The sequence below is a fragment of the Talpa occidentalis genome, unplaced genomic scaffold (genome assembly GCF_014898055.3).
Source record: "Talpa occidentalis isolate TD23 unplaced genomic scaffold, MPIMG_talOcc4v2.1 talOcc4.6, whole genome shotgun sequence".
NCBI lineage: Eukaryota > Metazoa > Chordata > Mammalia > Eulipotyphla > Talpidae > Talpa > Talpa occidentalis.
In genome coordinates, this window is record NW_023604972.1 from 89,455,221 (window position 1) to 89,476,017 (window position 20,797).

The following is a 20,797-nucleotide window of genomic DNA, read 5'->3' on the forward strand; positions in this document are numbered from 1 at the left end:
TACATCTTGGATATTAATCACTTATTGGTTGTGTAATGTATAAATATTTTCTCCCATTCAGAAGGATGCTTTTAATCTACTTGTATTTTTCACTGTGATAAAACATTTTAGTTGAAAGTAATCCCAATTGCTTATTTTTGCTTTTAATCTCTTGCTATAAGGGTCAGCTCTTCAACAACGATTCTACATTTCCAAAGAATTCTGTACCTCCTGCATTGATACAGAAAAATAGTACACATTTTATTCAAGATGGCTAATGGAGACGCCTATAGGATCTGGTAATGAAATTTGCAATAACAAAGGATGTGTTCAGTCCTTGTATTATGCTTACATTCCAGCTTCCTGCCCCTTTCAAAAAGCTAATCCTCATATGTTGCCATTCTATAATTTTCCTTATAATCTAATGCAATTTTGTTTCATTTTCAGATAAATACCTTAGACTATATTAAAACAGACAAGTCTTCATAAAATTTGTACCTCATCATTTTTAAAAATAATTCCAAATGTATAAAACCTTTATTCTAAAATCATGAAAAATAGTTGTGACAGTGTATGGATTTGGAGAAATTATATTTAATCTAGGACTGTATAGAACTGTATCTCAGAACTTTTAAAGAATTTGGCACTCATTCTACTAGAGTTTAATTAAATTGCTCCAAGAGAGTTTCTGCTAAATTACTAGGATCCTTTTACACTTACCCACTGTACCGCCAATGGCACAGTGCAATCAAACCACCCATTGCTATAGCAACCTTCAACAGATAATGATATCAGTAACTCTGAGCTATTTCACTTTTAAAGGTCTATTAATCTTGCCTTCAAGGCCCAACCAACAGTAAGAATTAACCCCCTCTAAATCAGACTTACCAAACTTAATAAACATGTGTTTTATTGTCAAACTACAATGGAACAAGAAGTAATCTTAATATTCATGTTCATTCAGCAACAGCAACAGCAAATGGTTTTCAATCCACTAAGTATTAATAGCGGTGAGATTAACACTATGTCCTGTTAAGACACAGATCCACCACATAGATCTAACTCTATGTACAAATTTTACTGTCTCTTTTTGCATGAAGGGAAGGGACCACAGAAGTTAGAGTGAAGCAAAGAAAACATTTAAAATATAGGTTATGGTGGAGCTGAAGGGGGCCAACAAGGGAATACAGGTTACAAAAAAAATAAAATTACAGGTTGCTTGGTATTCTCCTTTCACAACCATTTGCAGGCCATGTGATGCCTCCTCCAGGAAGGCAGCAAGAGGAATTATGATGATAATGATCAGAGCAGCCCATGCCTGCTGCTTCATTTCTACCCTCAAGCACTACTACCCACTCTCAAGTCCACTGGGTTACATTTGTAGGGTAGCATTAAAGCACAGTTGGAAAGCAAGAATCCTATTCTCAGCCTGCCCCACAAATGCTAGAAGGATCTTCTTTTTTCAAACTGGAAGCTGATTATTTTTTTTATTAATGAAGAACAATTATGGATAAAGGACATGTGTTAAGGTCTGAAACCATAAAATACATAGAAGAAAACATAGGGAAAGCACTCTATGACATAAACTTCAGAAATATCTTTAAAGATTCATCCCCAGCAACAAGGAAAACAGGGAGATAAACATATATATAAACAACTGGGACTATATCAAACCAAGAAGCTTCAGTACAGGGAAAGAGACAGTAACCAAAATGAAGAAACATCCTATTGGATGCAAGAAAATATTTTCTCACCACATATCTGACAAGAGACTGTTATCAAAGACTACAGAGTTCATACAACTCAAAAACACACACACAAATAACCCAATCAAAAAATGGGAAGAAGAGCTAACTAGGCATTTCTACAAAGAAGATGTACAGATGGCCAAGAGGCCCATGAAAAAATGCTCATCATCACTTTCAGTGAAATACAAATCAAAATCACAATGAGATACCACCTGATACCTGTGACAATGGCCCTTAACAAAAAGACCAGACAAAACAAGTACTGGAGAAGACATGGAGAAAAGGACCCTCCTACACTGTTGGTGGGTATGTAGACTGAGCCAGCTGCTGTGTAAAGCAGAGTGGAGATTCCTCAAAAGACTAGCAATGATTCTGCCATATGATCCAGCAATTCCACCCCAAGGTATCTACCAAAAAATACAAAAACACTAATAAGAAAGGAACTCTGCACCCCTATGTTCACAGGAGCACCATTTACAATAGCCAAGATATGGAAAAGCCTAGGTGTCCAAAAACAAATGAATGGATCAAGAAAATGTGGTGTGTATACACACACACACACACACACACACACACACACCATTGATTGCTACACAACAATCAAAAAAGATAAACTCGTACCATTTGCAGCAACACTGACAGAGCTAGAGGGATTAGGCTAAGTAAAATAAGCCAGAAGGAGAAAGATAAATACCAAATTGTATCACTTACATGTAGAATATACAAAAACCAAACAAAGGGTCAAAGACAAACTTTTAAAACCAATTCTTGGAAACTGACCATAAAGCTGAGTTGTAAGTGGGAAGGGGAGCAGGGAAGACAGAAAGGGAGAGGTGGGAATAGGGGAGAAGGGGAATACAAGGGAATGGGGTGAAGGACTATGGGCACTTTAGTGGGAGGACATCAGGGAAGAGGAGAAATTCCTGCCTGCAGACAGCTCCAAAATGTGTCTTACAATATAATTTTTATATTTGTGCTACCATTCTTTTGAAATGACTTTAAGATGTTGTTTTTGAAATATGCAGTTTTTACATTTAAATTATTGGTAATACTTTTTTTTTGAACCATAAAAGTATTTATGAAAACTTGAAAAGGACTAAGAAAATATACCAGTAAAACTATCATTAACATTTTGGTACATACTCCTCCATTACATATTATCTAATGTAACAGTTTAATAAAGGTAAGTTCACATACCATACTATTCACCCATTTAAAGTGCATGATTTGACAGTGTTTAATAGAGTCAGAGTTGTGTGACCATCACAATCAATTTTAGAACAGTTTTATCACCCAACAAGAAGCCTGTACCTATTAGCACCCACTGCCCATTTCTCCCCATCTGCCCTATCCTCACTGTAGGCAACAAATACCTATTGTAATGCATTAACCTATTCTAGATATTTCATATAAATGGAATTACACAATTTATACTCTTGTAGTTGGCTAATTTCATGTGGCATTATGTGTTTAAAGTTCATTCTTGTTGTAATGTATCAGTGCTTCATTCCTTTTTATTGACCAACATTATTCTCTTGTATGGCTAGATCACATTTGTATATCCATCCTTCAGCTGATGAACTTTCGGGCTGTTTCCATGTTTAGGCAGTTATGAATATAGTTGCTGTGAACATTTGTATACAAGTTCTGATGGAGATGCATGTTTTCATTTCTCTTGAGTATGTATCTAGGAATGTAACTGCTGATTCACATAGTGACACTATGTTTGATATGTTTTTATAATACAGATATTTTTTAAATATCTGTTATGTGCCCTGCCCCATAAAATCTCAAAGAATAAGGAATTTAGTCAGTGGGGCAGGGAGGTGGGGAGGAGCTCTTCAACCAAATAATTAGCTGTAATTATAAACTAAGCAGAAGCTCTATATCATTATATTTTACATTGAGATTAGGGCATAATTCTGATTTGATTAATTGCTTGGATAAAGTGAGGTGAGTCACCTTTTCAAAGATATGAATGAGTTTCAATTTTGTTTTAGGAACACTTTTATGTCCTGAAGTCTTCAAACTTAGATTGCATTTCAATTCAGGAAAGAAACTCTCAGTCTTTCAGTTTAAACTTATTTCAACTCTATTGGAATTCTTAGTTGAGTGTAAAATCTTTGTTTGCCCTTTTGTTGGCTAATATGACCCAGTTGGAATAAAATATCCATAGAATTTGTTGGAATTAAGCAAATTCTGAAGAATCTCTTTCCAGCTCAAAGTATGATTCTTTAATTTTTCATAAAAACTCTCCTCCCTTCCTCCCCTAGTTTTTGTGTGAGAAAATGCTATACTGTAATAATATACATAAATAAGCTTCATATCAGCTTGATACCCCTTCTTTATTTATCCTTGGTCCTGTAATGATGAAACTTGTTCTATTCTGTGGGCAAGAGAAGAAACTGGATTGGCAAAACACAGACACTAAAGAAAGTAATAGACAATACTTATAGAAATAGTGGAAAATAATAGACAAGATTACACTGCTCTATAAGAGGAAAGAAAATATTACAAGTCAGTTCTTGGGACTAACAAATACATTTTCTGGGTTATGATTTATAATTGCTTTTGAAATACCCAAATACCTGACTTTCAGGTGAGCCACACTGACCGGCTCCTGGAGGGCGCTGCAGGGCTATGACAGAGCTGTTTTTCCAACTGAGTCATCCCTGTAGAGCAGCCCCCTGACTGCTGTCATCATTGCCCAATACCACATGCCCCAGTCATCCTAGTTTAAAGGACCTATGTCTTGATCAGTCATTTGAACCATAAGCAATGGTTCTGAAAAGACATCAAGTAAAATATTTAAAATGAAAAATCACCAAGAGGAAATTTTTGCAGATAAAAGTCTCCTATCTTCCCAATAACATCTCATGGGCGATATATAACAATGACGGAGCTGTTTTTCCAACTGAGTCATCCCTGCAGAGCAGCCCCCCTGACTGCTGTCATCATTGCCCAATACCACATGTCCCAGTCATCCTGGTTTAAAGGACCTATGTCTTGATCAGTCATTTGAACCATAAGCAATGGTTCTGAAAAGACATAAAGTAAAATATTTAAAATGAAAAATCACCAAGAGGAAATTTTTGCAGATAAAAGTCTCCTATCTTCCCAATAACATCTCATGGGTGATATATAACATCTTCAAATAAGGAGACTCCACCATGCAACTCCTTCCTCATACTTTACTCATCCACAGCACACACAATTGCTGTGGCACCTCATCTAAAGACTATTCCAGCAGATAGTGTGCTCACCTCATCACTGTGACACCAATCACAGTCCTCACCTGTCCTCACGTCTCAACACAAACACAGTCACCACTAAATCCACTCTAGCCATGTGTTATAATGTGCACTCACAACGAGACAGCATTGCTTATTCATCCACAGTCAGATACTGGGCAAGGTAACTATGAAGTCTGTGTTTTCGCATTTAAGCCTTACATTAAGTAAGCGGTAAATGACACTCCCACCTCACCACTTTCACAAAAGAAAGCACAGCTGAGTGACTTGCATAATGCTCAAAAGTCAATTCATGACAAAGGTGAGGTTTTTAGGAGAGTCTGCTTGTTGCTGATGGGTGTTCTCCAGACATGTCTGTGCATGCAAGTCACAAATCTCCCATCATAAGGTCTTTATGGGACAGGCCGCCATGTGGAAGGGAGCTCGTTTCAAGGGAATGATGTCACTGCTGTACCTTTCAATCACACAAATGCTGAAGAGAACTGGACCAGCAGCCCAAAAGATTAACTAGACAGCTACTATTAAATGAGGGTGTTGGGTGGTCTGTAATAGAGAGAATACAGTTAACTCTGAATCCAAGTTCTGAATGACTAGGTAAGCCCTGTCACCTCTCTGTGCTACCACTTCCTCACGTATGAAATAGAGAAAATTTGGTCCTGACTCCCCAAAATGTCCCTCTCATGACCCTGTACTATGCAATCTGTGACTGCACACATTTCCTTCAGCTGCAACAGCAGCCCTAGCACCTAGCACAGAGCCTGGCATGGGGGTACCCAACAAATGCTGGAGTAAACTGAAATGAGTAGCTCCTTGAGAGCAGGTCTTTTTTTTAACTTTGCCCTGTTGGTTACTCTGTATCACCGGTGCCTAAAAGAGTGCTCCACACAAAGTGATTACTCAATAAATATTTATTAAATGGATAAGTAGGTGAACCAGCAGGACTCAGTCCGCCTGTCTACACTGTATCCTGCATTTGGATCCATGGGCAATTTCGTAGTTCACAGGGGATCACAAGAAGAAAGACCCTCCAGACTGTTGAGAGCTGCTACCGCAGTCTTCAAGGAAATAGTTTTGCCCTCTCCTTTAAGTCTGGAAACCATGTCCGATTCAACTTCCTATTTCCTGGTTGATGGGAATGTAGAAAATAATTTATGGGAAGAAATCTACTGTATAATGGACTAATGATACAAAAGTCAAGACAGCAAATACACAGGGTGTCCATTCTTTTGTTAACTAGAAACAACTTTAAAAGACAATGAATTGTGCAGTAGTCAACGATGCTGCAGTTGTCTGTCTTACAGCCTCAAAGACTCTAGGCAGGAAGCAATTTCCCAAACAACATCAAGAAGTAAACTGGGCTGCGTGGGGAAGGGTGGGTTATCTGAATATTTGAGGGGACCATGAGTCATTTTAAAAACACCTCTCCTTCTCTTCCCTTCCCTGCCACTGTGTGAGCATTACTATACTAATAGATGGAAAAAACCCAGGGAATACTAAAAAAGGAATATATTGATATTCCAGAAATGGAATATCAACAGAAGTGAGGAAGAGCTACATTTTCCAAAGTATCTCCTATAGATCACTTACAGGAAATGCTGAGAATTGTGCAAAGGAGATCCTTTTGTAATTTATTTGGAGAATTGTTAGGTTAAACAAGGTTACACGGGCTTCTTGATGGAAAGACTTACTAGAATCTATAAAATATTAGCTATATTCTGAATCTCCAATGTGTTTGTGTTGGGGATTCCATACATCATTTTCTCCTTATTTGGTCAAATAATCCTTGTTTTTCAGAACATTTTCCACAAATGGTGTTTTGTACAACACTCTTTAGGAAATCTTAGGGTAAGAGATCAAATCAGGACAAAGGTGGCAAGAAATAAAAGAGAATCGGTTGGTAGATTAATCAATACAAATAACTGCTTATTAAAAATGAGATGACCTTTTGGCCATTTAATTCATTTAGAATAACTTCCCATTGTTCTGGGAGTACAATTACAATCATGAAATTAGAGAACTATGATTAGTTCGCAGGCAATAATAAAATCATTTATCACACTAACAGAGACAGTACAGTAAATTTCCAGACTAAAGTTGTCTTTTTTTTTTTTTTAAGATTTATTTACTTATGCATATAAGAACTGTGGTACAGGCCAAAGGTGCAGGTGGTAGAGGGTGAGAGGATCCACCAGAGACAGAATGGGGAACAGAACAGGCAGACTGACTGAAATACACTGCTTAGGGGAGCAGTGGGAGAGACAGGAGAGGTCTGCTGCACCATGTGGGTTGCTCCCTGGCCGTCTGGGGATCTAACTCATGCTACAGAGGCTGCTTATAGCTTCACAGTGCTGTGCTTCATCCCTTGCACCACCAGGGAGGCCCTATCATTGTCTTTTAATAAACAACAACTATGGACACAAGTTTAGAACGCCTCTCTACACACTGACCCAGGCAGAACAGAAAACCATGATTTTTAAGAATCTTCTCATAGATCTGAAAGGGAAACTTTGCTTTTGGGTTTGAAAAAAAGCAAGCTCTTATGTTCAAAATATTATATCTTCCAGTTGGGTCTACATTAAGCTCATGAATAGGCAAAACTTTGTCCATATTAGTCCATATTTTCACTTCAGTTGAATACTGTCCTCTGCTATTTCCAGTATGTCCTCTAAAGGTACACAAACAAGTGCATTGTCTACACATTAATGATTCAGAGTTGGAGTACTTGAGTTTCTATTCAAATTCTTTGCCTATCAGTTGAGTGACTTTGGTCCAACTGTCAGGCAGGCATATTAATTTGGCTGCTCTTTCAACCTGTTAAACTCAACCTGTCTAAAACTGACTATGGTTTTTGTCACAGTTCTGCTTCCTATAAGGCTTATCCGACCCAGGGACATGCTGGGGAATGGAGGAGTCATCTATACACTCACCTCTGACACCCACCTAGACCTTCAGAACAGCACCCAACTGTCCTTCTCGCCCATGTCCTCACACTGCTATAGAGTGTGTACCCTCTTTTGCATTACTATCAAGAGTCCCCTGAACCCTCCAATTCATTTTCCAGACTCTCACAGAAGGACCTTCCTAGAATAATCATCTAACTTGCTTAAAAGAGCTCCCAGAGCTGTCAGGGGGAGTTTCAGTTCCTTACCTTTGTATAAAAGTGCTGGTGTGCGCGCACTCTCTCTCTCTCTCTCTCTCTCTCTCTCTCTCTCTCTCTCTCTCTCTCTCTCTCCCATCCTTCTCCCTCTTAATCTCTCTCTCCCTCTCTCTCTCCTTCCCATCTGTCCTCCTTCCCTCTCTCACACACACCCCTATATTCTAGGACTATAAAATGACCTTCAGCAGCTCTCCTGCCCACCTTTTACCATGAAGGTACCTCTCTTTTTCTCCTTTTCCTAATAAACCTGTCCTTTTAAAATGTAAAAAATAAAAATAAAAAATAAAATGACCTGCAGTTAAATGTACGAGTACATCATCTACCTCAGGTCTCTGTGTTAGATCTATTTCTGCTGTGCCTTGAATGCCTTTACTTCATTACATCACAGCTCCAGGGTCATGTCTTTCACAGGCATCTACCCTGACTTCTACACCACCACACTCTGTGAAATTCCCAGAGTGCTCTTGGCACGTGACTCTTGTAGCATTCACAGAGCATGCTGGGAGGGCTTATTGTTCTGACCCACTCCCAATTTGTCAGTATCTTCAAAGCAAGAACTTGAAATTCTAAATTAGTTCTACTTTACTCTGTTCTAAAGTAGTTTGATGGTAGATTACAAGGAAGGGAAAATATACAGGATGATAAAGTAAAAATCAGACGTTGGCTTATTAAAAAAAGAAAAAGGGTAAAGATTTAAATAAAGGGGGAATATAAAGTGCAGACAGCAGTACCAGAGACATCTGCAATAGGAAGGTCATTATCTTAGCTCCAAGTATTTTATCAGCCAACCCAAAGCAAGAAAGCTGACCGGTTACACCTTTAACAGTAAAATCCAGCCAAATGCTCAGGGGAAGTCAGAAATCCTGACACACAACCAGAAAGGGGTTCCACATACAGGTTTTTAAGAAGAAAATGTGAAGTTACCCTCCACCTCCTCAGGCAGTCAGGGCAGGCTGCAGCTCCCTCAGCACTGCCAGCACCTCACCCACATGGGGCTGCACCTCCAGAGGAGCCCCAGGCAGGTGAGGTTTGGGGAAGAAATTCAGCTGTCAGAATTAACCCAGGAGAGTCGGCAATGTGGGTGGGCACACAGACTCCCAACAGTGCCACAAATCACCCTCTCCAAGACCATTAACAAACATGGGGTAAAGAGTTCAAGATTTTATGACCTGACAAATACCTGCAATGCAGCTATTCTATATCACCAATTAAAGGTAGAATCAAGGATATTAACCAGATGTCAACATTGGTGGCTTCTGAACAAGGGTCTTTTCCTATGTTTTGTCTGTAACCCCAGCATCCAGCATTGTGGTTTTCAGCCCTGTCAAACAGTTGTTCTTTTATATTAACAGATATCTTGTAATGTCCCATCTACTCTCCTGAAATTAAATAAATAGATAATATAACTCTACTGTCCCCAATTTTTGTAACCCTACCCTCACATATAACTTTTAAATGAAAATAATACTCTAAAATATAAAGCCAAAGGAAGGTAATTGATAAGAAGATAATATGTATTTCAATACATAAAACCTTTACCCTACTTACCCTAAAAGACATAGCAATGTGGTCAGATTCTTCTAAGCCCTGACTTTGGGGGAAAGAACAAAATCAGAATCCATTTTAGAAGAAAAATACAAGAATATTCAAGAAGGTAGGTAAGAATGCTCCCTAGAAGAAAAACTCTCATTCACTATTAGGACTCTCTAACAACAGATCAGGCTTATTTGTGTATGGAAAAGGGGAGCGGAACCTAAACTAAAGCAGAGATTGCATGGCCAGATAAACTGCCAACTTGGAGAGGAGAAGGAAGTTCTACGCTCTTAAAATGAGCTGGGGTTCTGTACGACTGCAGAATCAACCTGGCAGCAGACTTACACCATAGGCCACAGTAGAGTGACAATGTTATAAAAAGTGTACCTCTTGTGGTAGACCCCCACCTCCAGAAGATTTAGACATTCAGTCTCTAAAACCTCATCAGGACTGTGAACAGCTGTGCTGACAACCTGGGCTGGCAAAACTCTGCAGCCTGAAGAACATCGAGCACCCCCACCCTTCACCTCTACACACCTCTACACACCATGAGTCTGGTACTCCCCAGACTACCAGAACACCTGTGCCACTGAGGAGGTGGCAGTCCAACAGAGTAAGAGTTCCACAAGTAGATCAAGCTAAAAACCAAGTAACTTATGAAGGACTGGATGGAATGAACAAGTGAACTTGAGAATGAGGATAATCTCTGAGCCAAGAGAGTGTCCTGAGATCAGGAATGGGGAAGCATCTGGCTCAAAGTCTGGTCCAGGAAGGCCTGGCAAAGAGCACCCAGTAATACTAGTTGAATAACAAGTGGAAACAATGTGGTTCAATGAGACCCTAGCAGAGGACCCAGAGTATCCCCAGCTTGCTCTCAGCTCTTGGTTTCTGCTCTGCTTCACCACACATTTCAACCACCCACTGATGGATTAACTCATCACTTCTGAGTTCTCCAAGTAAGGAATGAACATATGTACATACCTTCTTCGGTTTCTGCAGCATTGGAGGGCATCTCTGGCCTTTCCCTGGGCCTGGCTTCTTGCTCTTCAAGAGCCTAAGGAAGGAAAAGGGGGAAAAAAAATCAAATCACTGAAAACCACTGGAGGCTTCAGACATACAACAAAGAGATGAAAATCATAATCAGGGATCTGGGACAGGTCAGAGACAGGGTCTTGGGAGGTAGGGAAAGGAGATGTGGTAAGTATCTGCTGAAAGAACACATAGGCAGTGCCCCAGGACAACACTGGGCCTAGCAGAGGAGTCCAGAGGCATGGGCCAAAACTGAATCCTCTATTATAAATCCTCTACCACTTCCCCAGGTTACAACCAACAGTAGGTTGCCAGCAACCACAAAGAGGATAGAACAGAAAATCTTGAATTGGAAAGAAGGCCCACTGTTGTATGCACCTGCCTACCTGGACCAACAAAGCCACACCCTAAGACACAGGGCTCTTGGGACCCAACTGATGGGAGCAGGACCACCAGCACAGGGAGACCCAGAGGAAGCAGGTCAGAAATGTGCCTTAGACTTTGAGCTGGCATTGGCTGGTAGACTGTCCCTGACTTGGCCAGCCTAGAGAGAAGGTGCCCTCTGGAGCCTTCTGTATTTTTCTTCAATGGATTCCCCACAAATAGTAAAAACGTACAGAAACATAGAATTATGCGTTGACTTGCCAAAGGTAAAATAGCCTAAGATTGTACCAGCCCATGTTCCAAAACCAATTAGTGCCTCAACATGGGCTGAAAACTGACATAGACCCCCCCCAGACCCCCTGGGCAGGTTATTAGGCTCAGGGTATCAAGTGCCTTATTCTTGGTGATTTCCAAACATCCTCGGGCCAGAGCAAAAAGTACATGAAAATATACACAATGCACCAAACAACAAAGGATAATAAGAAGTGCCCAGTCACCTACCCTCCCTGACTATGCATGTCCCCTCAGGCTACCCCAGGGCAGTATTCTCTCCTCCAGGACCCCCATGGAATCGGTGGACGGACCCGAGCAGAGGGCAGTACAAGGGGCGGAAGAGGATTCACAATGCAGGTTTCAAGGTCAGAGACAACCACCAGCCTACACACACACACACAAACACACACACACACACACACACCCATATATCCTAGCGCTTCAGTGAGGATAACTGCCAAACCTATGTGAAAAGGGGATCAGGCAATGCTGGTTTCTGATGACAAAAAAAAAAGACTTGAAATAAGGAAATACTTTTTTTTGGTAAGTGAAGTGTATTAAAGCTTAATTTTAATTCCCCTAATTTGGCTGTAACTTTAGAACACTTAAATTTCCTAGCTGCTTTATTAGCCAAATTCTACAACTAAATTATCAGTATGCTCATTAACAGAAAAGGCTTTGTTATGAGAGGCTAACTAAAACATGATTAAAAGATAAAGCTAAGATTACTTCCTAATATCTGTCTTTACAGATTGGATATTGAGCACAAACCTGTCCTTTCTAAATATTTAGTATGTATTACAAATTATCAGTCCACCAGTAACAGCTGCAGTGGTAATAATATTAATCCTTTGCAACCAAACAAGTATGGCATCTGAATGAGTCACTTTAACATCTCTAGTATATGGTGAAGCAAAGTCAGGTTTCTTAGCAAGGTCTCATCATTGTTCTAGAAGGCTGCAGATAACTAAGCAATGACACTAGGTGCCTCCTTGACAAGACTGAGGGTGGGCTGTGCTTCAATGAGAATAAATCAGTCTCTCACATTAAATTCATTGTCTATAACCATTCTGTGCAGGTAAACTTTTAACAGGTAAGATTTCATCAAGCATGACTATCTTATACATAATCTCTTATTTGTTATTCCAAATTATAAGCTTTCAGTTGGACAACCTATAATAATGATTGCTACCTGCTCACATTTAAAATAACATCTAGATCCGAGAACTTAAATAAGGGACCAGGAAAATGAATAACTATAAGAAAGTAAAAATCAAAATCAACAAAAAACTATGAGCCAGAGACACTTTTTGGGGGGGGGGGGGGGGAGGGATTGGGGTCAAAATGGGAGGGTTGCAATTGTATGGGGAATATAAAAATAAAATCTATTATTTAAAAATAAATAAATAAATAAATAAAATAAAATAACATCTAACTAAATGAGCTACCAAAAAACTTAACTTCAGGAATACTACAGAAACATCTTGCTGGGCAGTCACCAAATAATGGCTTTGAATTTCCTAAAGAATCTCAGCCCTTATTCCCTTCCTAATCTCCCTGCTTACTACCCAGTCACTCAATTTGGGGGAGGAAGAAACAGGAGTGTTGCTGAAACCTAGAATACAGTATTTTCCATTTTAACTCATTTCAATCTAACAGATAATTTTATCAAGTATTTTTCATAAAATGAAAACCTCTGAGAAACTGGGAAGCAATCTCCACTTTGTCTGTTATTGTCAAGTCCACTACAAAAAAATCACTAAAGCTTCTAGACGGATTCATTCTTCCCCAAGTTCATCAGTACTATTTCAAATGTGTTAGAGAATTCACGAATCCAACCTAACAAGTTGGAGGATTTTACAATGACATAAATGTTCAATAATGTGTGCTACACACAGCATGCCCTATCCTCTTGGAGAGTTTTGTCACCAGCTTCAAGGCTGGTGTCTGAGTCATTTCTCAGAACACTTGTTGCTGTGCTGTGCTCTGAGGGCGCTGCAGGAGTGGGGTGCACTACACTTAAGGTTTTCAGCAAGGTCAAGCCTCTGCCAAGTATCCACCCTGAGGGCCTAGTAGGGAAACCACAAAGATAGCTGAAGCTTTAGTATCATTAAATAACAAACTTCCTTAAGGAAAATGAGGACACACTGTGTGCCAGAAAAGGAAGCATGACATTTCCTAAAGCCCATGAAAAGTCAGTCAACAATTATCTTTATTTGATATATAAAGTTTTGTTATCTTTACCTTAATTACATGAAGTAAACATTTTACAAAAGTCAAAACTGGGATAAACAACAGTATCAGCTGTCAGTGGCAGCACTGGAAAGTCTCACAATCATGAACCTGTGCCTTTCCAACAGGTGTACTGGAGAAAAGCAGATATCACAGGATCCGGTGAGTGAATCCATTATGCCCCTGAGCACTGTCAACTCCACTGACTCAAGCCCTTTTACACAAAATAATATTTTGCTTAATCGTTAAAAGTTTAAAATTTTCATTCAAAAAATTAAAAATTTTTCTTTATAGTCTTGCAATTCTACAAAAAAAAATAAAATAATGAAGAAACATTTAAAGCCCAATATGGGATTCCATGTTACCACTCCAAGCTAGTGTTTGGGTGATGGTGGAGGAGGGAAAATCCTCTCTGAAAAGGAACTGGCTTCAAATGCCTAGCCCACATTCAAGAAGACTGAACCCTAAGGCAAATGCTTAACATCTAAGGTGTAAGAAGCCCAGAAGTAGATCCTACATGTATAATAGCCCTAAATGCAACTGCTTTATGAAAATTACAATACAGTCAATAATAAATTGACAGAACATCTCCAATATTAGAATATTAAAACCCAACCATGGTAGAACTGATTTATGAGAAGTACAGGAAACAATACCATACACAATACTATTTTATACTGCCAAATATTTTATAATAATCTTCATGCTACTAATGTGACACTTTTCTATTCCATGTCCCCCAAAGTTCCACTAGAAAAAAACCAAAGTGCTACCTCCAAAAACTATTCCCAAAACAATGAGTTGCTGCCGGAACCACCAAGGATCGTGAAGCTTTTATATAAGTATGAGCACAAACCTTGATGAGAAAGGCTCTATCCCAAAAGTATTTCCTGAAGAGTTTAATATCTGCCTCCAACAAATGCACAGCGGTGTGGTTCAGCGTCAGGGTCAGTGTCTCCGATGAGTGACTATACTGCAGGAAGGCGTCTTCACTGAGTTGCACTCGGGAGAAGCTGGGGGAACGCCTGCCCTGAAAACTAAAATGTCACAAATAAAAACCCACTCACAGCATCAGAGACACCAACCCTAAGATCCCAGTCCCCTCAATGCCCGATTACAAATCCAACCGGCAAAATGACCCTCAAAAGCCATCTACTGATAAATATACTTAAGATCATGTAAACAAAGCCTAATGAAGTCATCTTTCTTTTTCCACCTAGAGATGTCCACTGGAAAAGCCATTCACATATATTACATACCTTAAGGATTTAGAGAACTAATAAAATAGTACTCATTTCTAAACAGAGTCTGGTGGCTTAATATTTCGTTCTCCCTTTAGTCTGAAAAGATACCTCTTGCCTGAACATGGCCACATGCAGTAGAATAAATTAGCTGGCTACCAACGGTTTGTTAGGTGATTACAGTGGAAAACAGATATGATCCCTGGGGAGTGTGGTGAGGGTTGGATGTTATAAACAAGTGAGATATTCAAAACACAGTGATCCACTGTTGTAAATCATTTTCTCTTGCAGATTAAAACATGTATAAAATCAATTCTTGAATACACTTATAAACCAAGGAACAACATCCCCAAACCAAATTCTTGAGAAAAAGCTTATTTTCTGTGCTGTTTTGGCTAGGAACAAATGCACATTTACTAGCAATATGTAGACATCATGGTTAGCATCACGACACTGTGGATGACTTATAAAATCACACAATAGCAACAGTAAAGAAGCCTCAGGAGGGAAATGTTAGTGCTGCCAGAAAACAGCCCCCCACGGCATGTGTCACATCCCCACAGACTGCTCCCAGATTCCTCCCTTCACAGAACTAACTCTCAGCCTCACTCCTCTTCTTCCATGGCCTCATTTTGTTAATGAATATATTATATATAACTATATATATTATACTTCAAATTGAATAAATATTATCTCCATCATATGGAGTGACAAAAAGATATCCATAAACAGCACTTGTATGCTAAGATTTGCAGCACCTCCCCAAACTCTTGACACTAATTACTGGCAAGGGCTCCAGAATCCTCCAGAAAACAACTCCCAGTGCCAATGAAAAGTCACTGAGCCTAAACAATATTATCATTGTTATTCATTTAAAAAATGGAAGCTCCCTCATATAATCAGAATTTGGCACAGAGTCTATATCTAATGTCATCTATGAATGGGTGCAGTAAGCTTCAATCTTTGAAAGTTAAGTATCTTCCAGTTTTAGACACAGTGGGAGCCACAAAACTATCAAAGACAAAGAAATCACCCTTCAGGATCTCGAGGTAACACTGAGCCATCCACAATGACTAAGGAAAACAGTCCCGCCTGGTCCTTATTAGCCAAGAAAGTTGTGTGGTGTTAGAGTGAGGAAAAGGTCAAGTCCCTTTGAGTGGACTTTTCTTTTGGCTGATGGTCACTTGAGTAAATGAGAAAGAAGTAAACAGAAAGCTGACTCTACTCCAATAGCCACATATACACCATATGATCAGAAATTGAATGCCATGAGCCAATTGAAAAAAAAAAAACAGTCCATGAAGTTACACCAGGTAATAACACTTGCACAAAATTTATTATTTAGGTAGTACTTCATAATTTTGAATGCACTTTCCAGTGCACTGAAATATATAATAAACAATATATTCATTATTCACTGAAAGTGCTGATATCATTAAGAAACTTTACAGTTCACAAATTATTTCCTTTATATTATTTCACTAAACCACCCAATTGCCTACATGGTATCTAGGGTTTGTCTATTTCTATTGCTTTAACAAAAATTTATATTCTTTCAATGAATGTCATATACTGAACACTGTACTAGAAATACTATAGTGGGTATAAGGAATACTTTCAGCTCACAAACAATGTAGGATGGGGCATGAAACAAATCATTACTATATATGTACAGATATAAATTATGATTAATAAGTTAATCATAATTTTAATCACAAAAGACCAAAATATAATTATATTAGACCATAATCATAAAAGACTATATAACATCAAAAGCATCTCTGAAGAAAAGATATTTAAGCTGAAACTTGAAAGGTGAAGTGGGACGTGTTTCCTAACTTTTTCTTACTTACTATAACCCCCTGTGGTACCTCAAAATGTTAATACCAAATATATCTGTCTATATGTTACATCTCTATCTGTACTTTCACATGAGAACTAATGATAAACATAAATCAATATTAACTTGTGATAAGGTTATTTCAATTTTTCCATAAATGCTTGGAAGACTTTATAGAAACAGATTAAGAGAGAAAATACCAAACTCACTTGGTGATGTCTTCCACCAGCTTCGAGTGCCCACCATGTACAGCTAAATCCAATGGCGTGGCGCCCTCTTCATTGGGTAAAGCCAAGGCTTCCACTCCCCCAGGGAGACACAAGAGGAACTGGGAAAGCTTAGCAAGGCCCCATCTCACAGCCAGGTGTAGAAGAGACTCTCTGTGTAGAGAAACTGGAAAGAAAGAAAAATGGATGTGAGTTCCTCCATTTAAAAAATTTGCCTCATACATTTTTAATCAGAGATCATGTATTTAGATGTAATGTCAGAGGAACGAGCAAAAGTATCTAATCCAAACATCTCATTTAATTCATGAGTATATGTGTGGTTTGCCCAAGGTCAGTTGCTGCAGGTGCTGGAGCCAGGTCTGCTCACTGCTGGTACAATGTTCTTTCCACCCTGCATGGAGCACATTCACATCACCTTTACCACACTCATGTGCAGTAAAGTCAACCAGGGAAAAACAGCACCAGGAGCAGCTCATCCCCTAGAAATAGACACCACTGCCCTCCAGCAAGGCAGGCCCTCAGGGTGCAAGCCTGAAGGAGTCTGCTTCCACCCTGTACTTCTCCTGAAGAAGGGACTTCTAAGTCCAAGAAAACTTAAGCTCGCTTGTGTCAGCCTTTTCTAGAGTACACCCAGCAGTGCCTGGGCAACACCCCCCTCACCACCCCTCTTCCTGCGTGCAGGGCACTGCACCCAACTGGCCCCACAGGAGAGCAACCCCAGTGCTTTCTGCTAGTCCCAGCTCTGTCCCTCCTTCCTGGCTCCACCCTCACAACCTATCCAGTGGGAGAGGACAGCAAACACCGGGGGACTGACCCCTCATTGTTGGCACTCTCTCCTGCTCTCTCTCGCCCAGAATCTAAGAGCTTACTGGGGAGACTGGAAGGAGGAAAAGAAAGGATTTTCTGAAGTTTGAAGAAAAGAAAAAGCTACCTAAAATGTTTTGAGAGAGCTTTCTTGTGCAGTACAAAATTTCAGAGAAGAGAATAAGGCAAACAGTTTGAAACAGAAAACATTGTGACATATATAAATAATTCTGCTCGTTATAGAGTTTCAGATTCTCAACTGCAGTCAGGAAAACAAACTGTGGAAGGAGTGATAAAATTTGGCAGAGGTGGGGTGTTTAATTAAAATGAAATCTTTTTCTTTTTTTTTTTTTTTTTTTAACCAGACAAATATGTCTCTTCTTTTGCTGGTACTAGGAATCATTTGAACTAAAAACAGAATTATTAGTAATTGTTCTAATAGCAAACATTAAAAGATATGACCTGTAAAGTCCTAGGAGCAAGATCACCCAGACACAAAAAGGTCATGAATAAGGTGTGTGGTTCAATCAACATTCCCAGCACAGAACAATGGGAGGCTAATTAGCCCCAGACTGGGAAAGAGTCTCAAAGTCAGTGCCTCTCACCCTCCACCTTGGCTTCTCTGCCTGTTAGCAAGGCAGTCACATCAAGAACCCCAGCTTCCAGGGCCTCCCAGGTGGCACAGCAGTTGAGCGCTGGGCTGCGAAGCTGCCCACAGCCTCTGCAGTGCTGGTTCAATTCCCAGCCATCTGCGAGGGTCCCACATGGTGCCCAGACCTCTCCTGCTGCACCCGCTGCTCCCCTCAGCAGTGTACTTCTTCAGTCAGCCTGCTCTGCTCTCCCCTCTGACTCTGGTGAATTCTCTCACCCTCCCGATCTTCTGACTGTACCCAGTGCTTGTATAAATAAATAAATTAAAAAAAAAACAGATTCCTGCTCTTTTTGGTGACAAAGGATACTTGAAAGGCAGCACATATCAAGAGGCCTTCCAGAGCATCTGAGGCCTGAGAGTTTGGGTTATTACTAAAATGTAATTTTTATTTACCATTTAATCAAAATTCAACACCATTATCAGAGCTATACAAGGTCTGGCTGTGCCTTCAAATTAGCAGAAAATTTGTGTTGGAAGACTGAAAAATAACCTAGTCCTCAGGAATTCATAGTCACTGCTAGAGGAAATGTAAGTTGGTACAACCAACTTGGAAAACACAGTGGCACAATCTAATAAATTAAGAGAAATTAATGTTCATTCCTACATTCCTACATATAAACCCTAGTGAAAGCTATGCTCTCCATGCACCTGTGACCACCTGCAAGATGCAAAATGATCAAAGAAATAATCTTAAGATCTATCAACAAAAGAATACATTCTATTGTTATCTATATATTCTAACAACACAAATGAATTCCAGACTCACATATGAGATACTAAGAAGTACAATGTAGAGGGTCAAAATCACAAAAGAATATACAGAATAGGGCCTCCCTGGTGGTGCAAGGGGTTAAGACACAACCTATGAAGCTCGCTGCAGCCACTGTAGCACAAGTTCGATCCCTGGCCAGGGAGCTACACACATGGCACAGCTCCTGACTCACCTGCTGCTCCCCTCAGCAGTGTATTTCAGTCAGTCTACCTGTTCTGTTCCCCACTCTGTCTCTGGTGAATCCTCTCACCCTCCACACCTCTGGCCTGTACCCTAGTTCTTGTATGTATAAATAAATAAATCTTTGGGGGAAAAAAAAAAGACTATACAGAATGTTTCAACTAGTAGGAAGCTTTGGGTTTTTTTTTTTAATATGAAATTTTTAAAAAGTGAAAACTCAATCATATTATTTAGGGATACATAGTTAGAAAAACTACAAAGAAAAGCCAAGAAGTGATTACTATAAAAGTCAACAAAATACCCCTGAGGAATGTGCCTGGGAAAGGGTGGGCTATTGCAGTCCAAAGTTACCTCCATCTCCTCCCTCCTCTCTTCCCCACGTGACCCAAACAGCGATATCAAAAGTCAACCCCAGAAGAATATTTCCAAGTGAGTCTAATGCAAGGTCAGGATTGAAATCTGCTACTTCTATCAGTGGTTAACAAAATACATATCTATGTCTCATTTTTATATCACTGTCTTCTCAACCTGCTAAGATCTAAAAATTTTAGCTAAAAATTTTCACCAACAAGTAAACAAAAATTATATACTTTTAGAAGTTATTTTAAAACCACAATTCTTGCCGCTAAGCCAGGTTATAGCCTTAAAGCTAAAATGTGATGGACAATAATCACATGATATTTTTAACACAAATTAATTCAAAACTACTTTTACTTTGTAATGTTCAGTTATGTTTTATAATTTCAGTTTATAAACAATAATTTGTTTTATTTTATTTTTAATTTATTTTTATATTCCCCATACAATTGCACCCGCCTTATTTTGACCCCAATCCCTCCTTTCCCCATCCCCACATAGTGTGATTCTGGTCTATAGTTGTTTGATTTTGATTTTTTCTTTCTTATAGTTATTCTTTTTCCTGGTCCCTTATTTAGGTTTTCTAGATTCCTGCTATGAGTGAGACCATCCGGTATTTTTCTTTTTCTGGCTTATTTCACTGAGCATGACCCCTTCCAGCTCCATCCATGTTGCTGCAAATTGCATGTGTTTATCTTTTTTGATTGCTGAGTAATATTCCATTGTGTATATGTACCACATCTTGAAGAATAATTTTTTAATTCACATAAATCCAGTTCATTAAAATAAGTTCTACTCTGATTTCCAAAGCCACATACTATTATAGAGATCTCAATTTGAGGACCTATGTCATTCAGCTAGCAAACATTGAATGAAAATACTCTATCTGCCAGACACCATGGGCAGAAAGATAGACAAGACACTTGTTTTTGAGAAGCATGCTGTCAATCTACTTTTGTTCAGAATAAAATAAACTCTGGCCCATAAATTACTGTCCAATAACCTACAGTTCTAGATTTAGACACAAATAATGTGACCAGAAATAAGGAGACTATCTGGTCTATAAGAAAACTGCTCTGCAGGATAAATTAATTCAACCTACATCTTCTATCATGACTTGAAAATTAACAGCTGTTTA

At 39.2% G+C, this 20,797-nt stretch overlaps 1 protein-coding gene across 1 annotated transcript in view; it reads right to left on the reverse strand.

Moving 5' to 3' along the window:
* LOC119260417 (rho guanine nucleotide exchange factor 28-like) overlaps positions 1-20,797 on the reverse strand; it is a 200,889-nt gene that overhangs the window by 75,087 nt on the left and 105,005 nt on the right. Inside the window, exons 5-7 of the mRNA XM_037529350.2 lie at positions 16,877-17,060; positions 14,443-14,623; positions 10,650-10,722 (exon numbers count right to left, since the gene is read on the reverse strand). Of these exons, the coding sequence (XP_037385247.1) occupies positions 10,650-10,722; positions 14,443-14,623; positions 16,877-17,060 (438 nt within the window). The remainder of the gene's footprint in view (positions 1-10,649; positions 10,723-14,442; positions 14,624-16,876; positions 17,061-20,797) is intronic.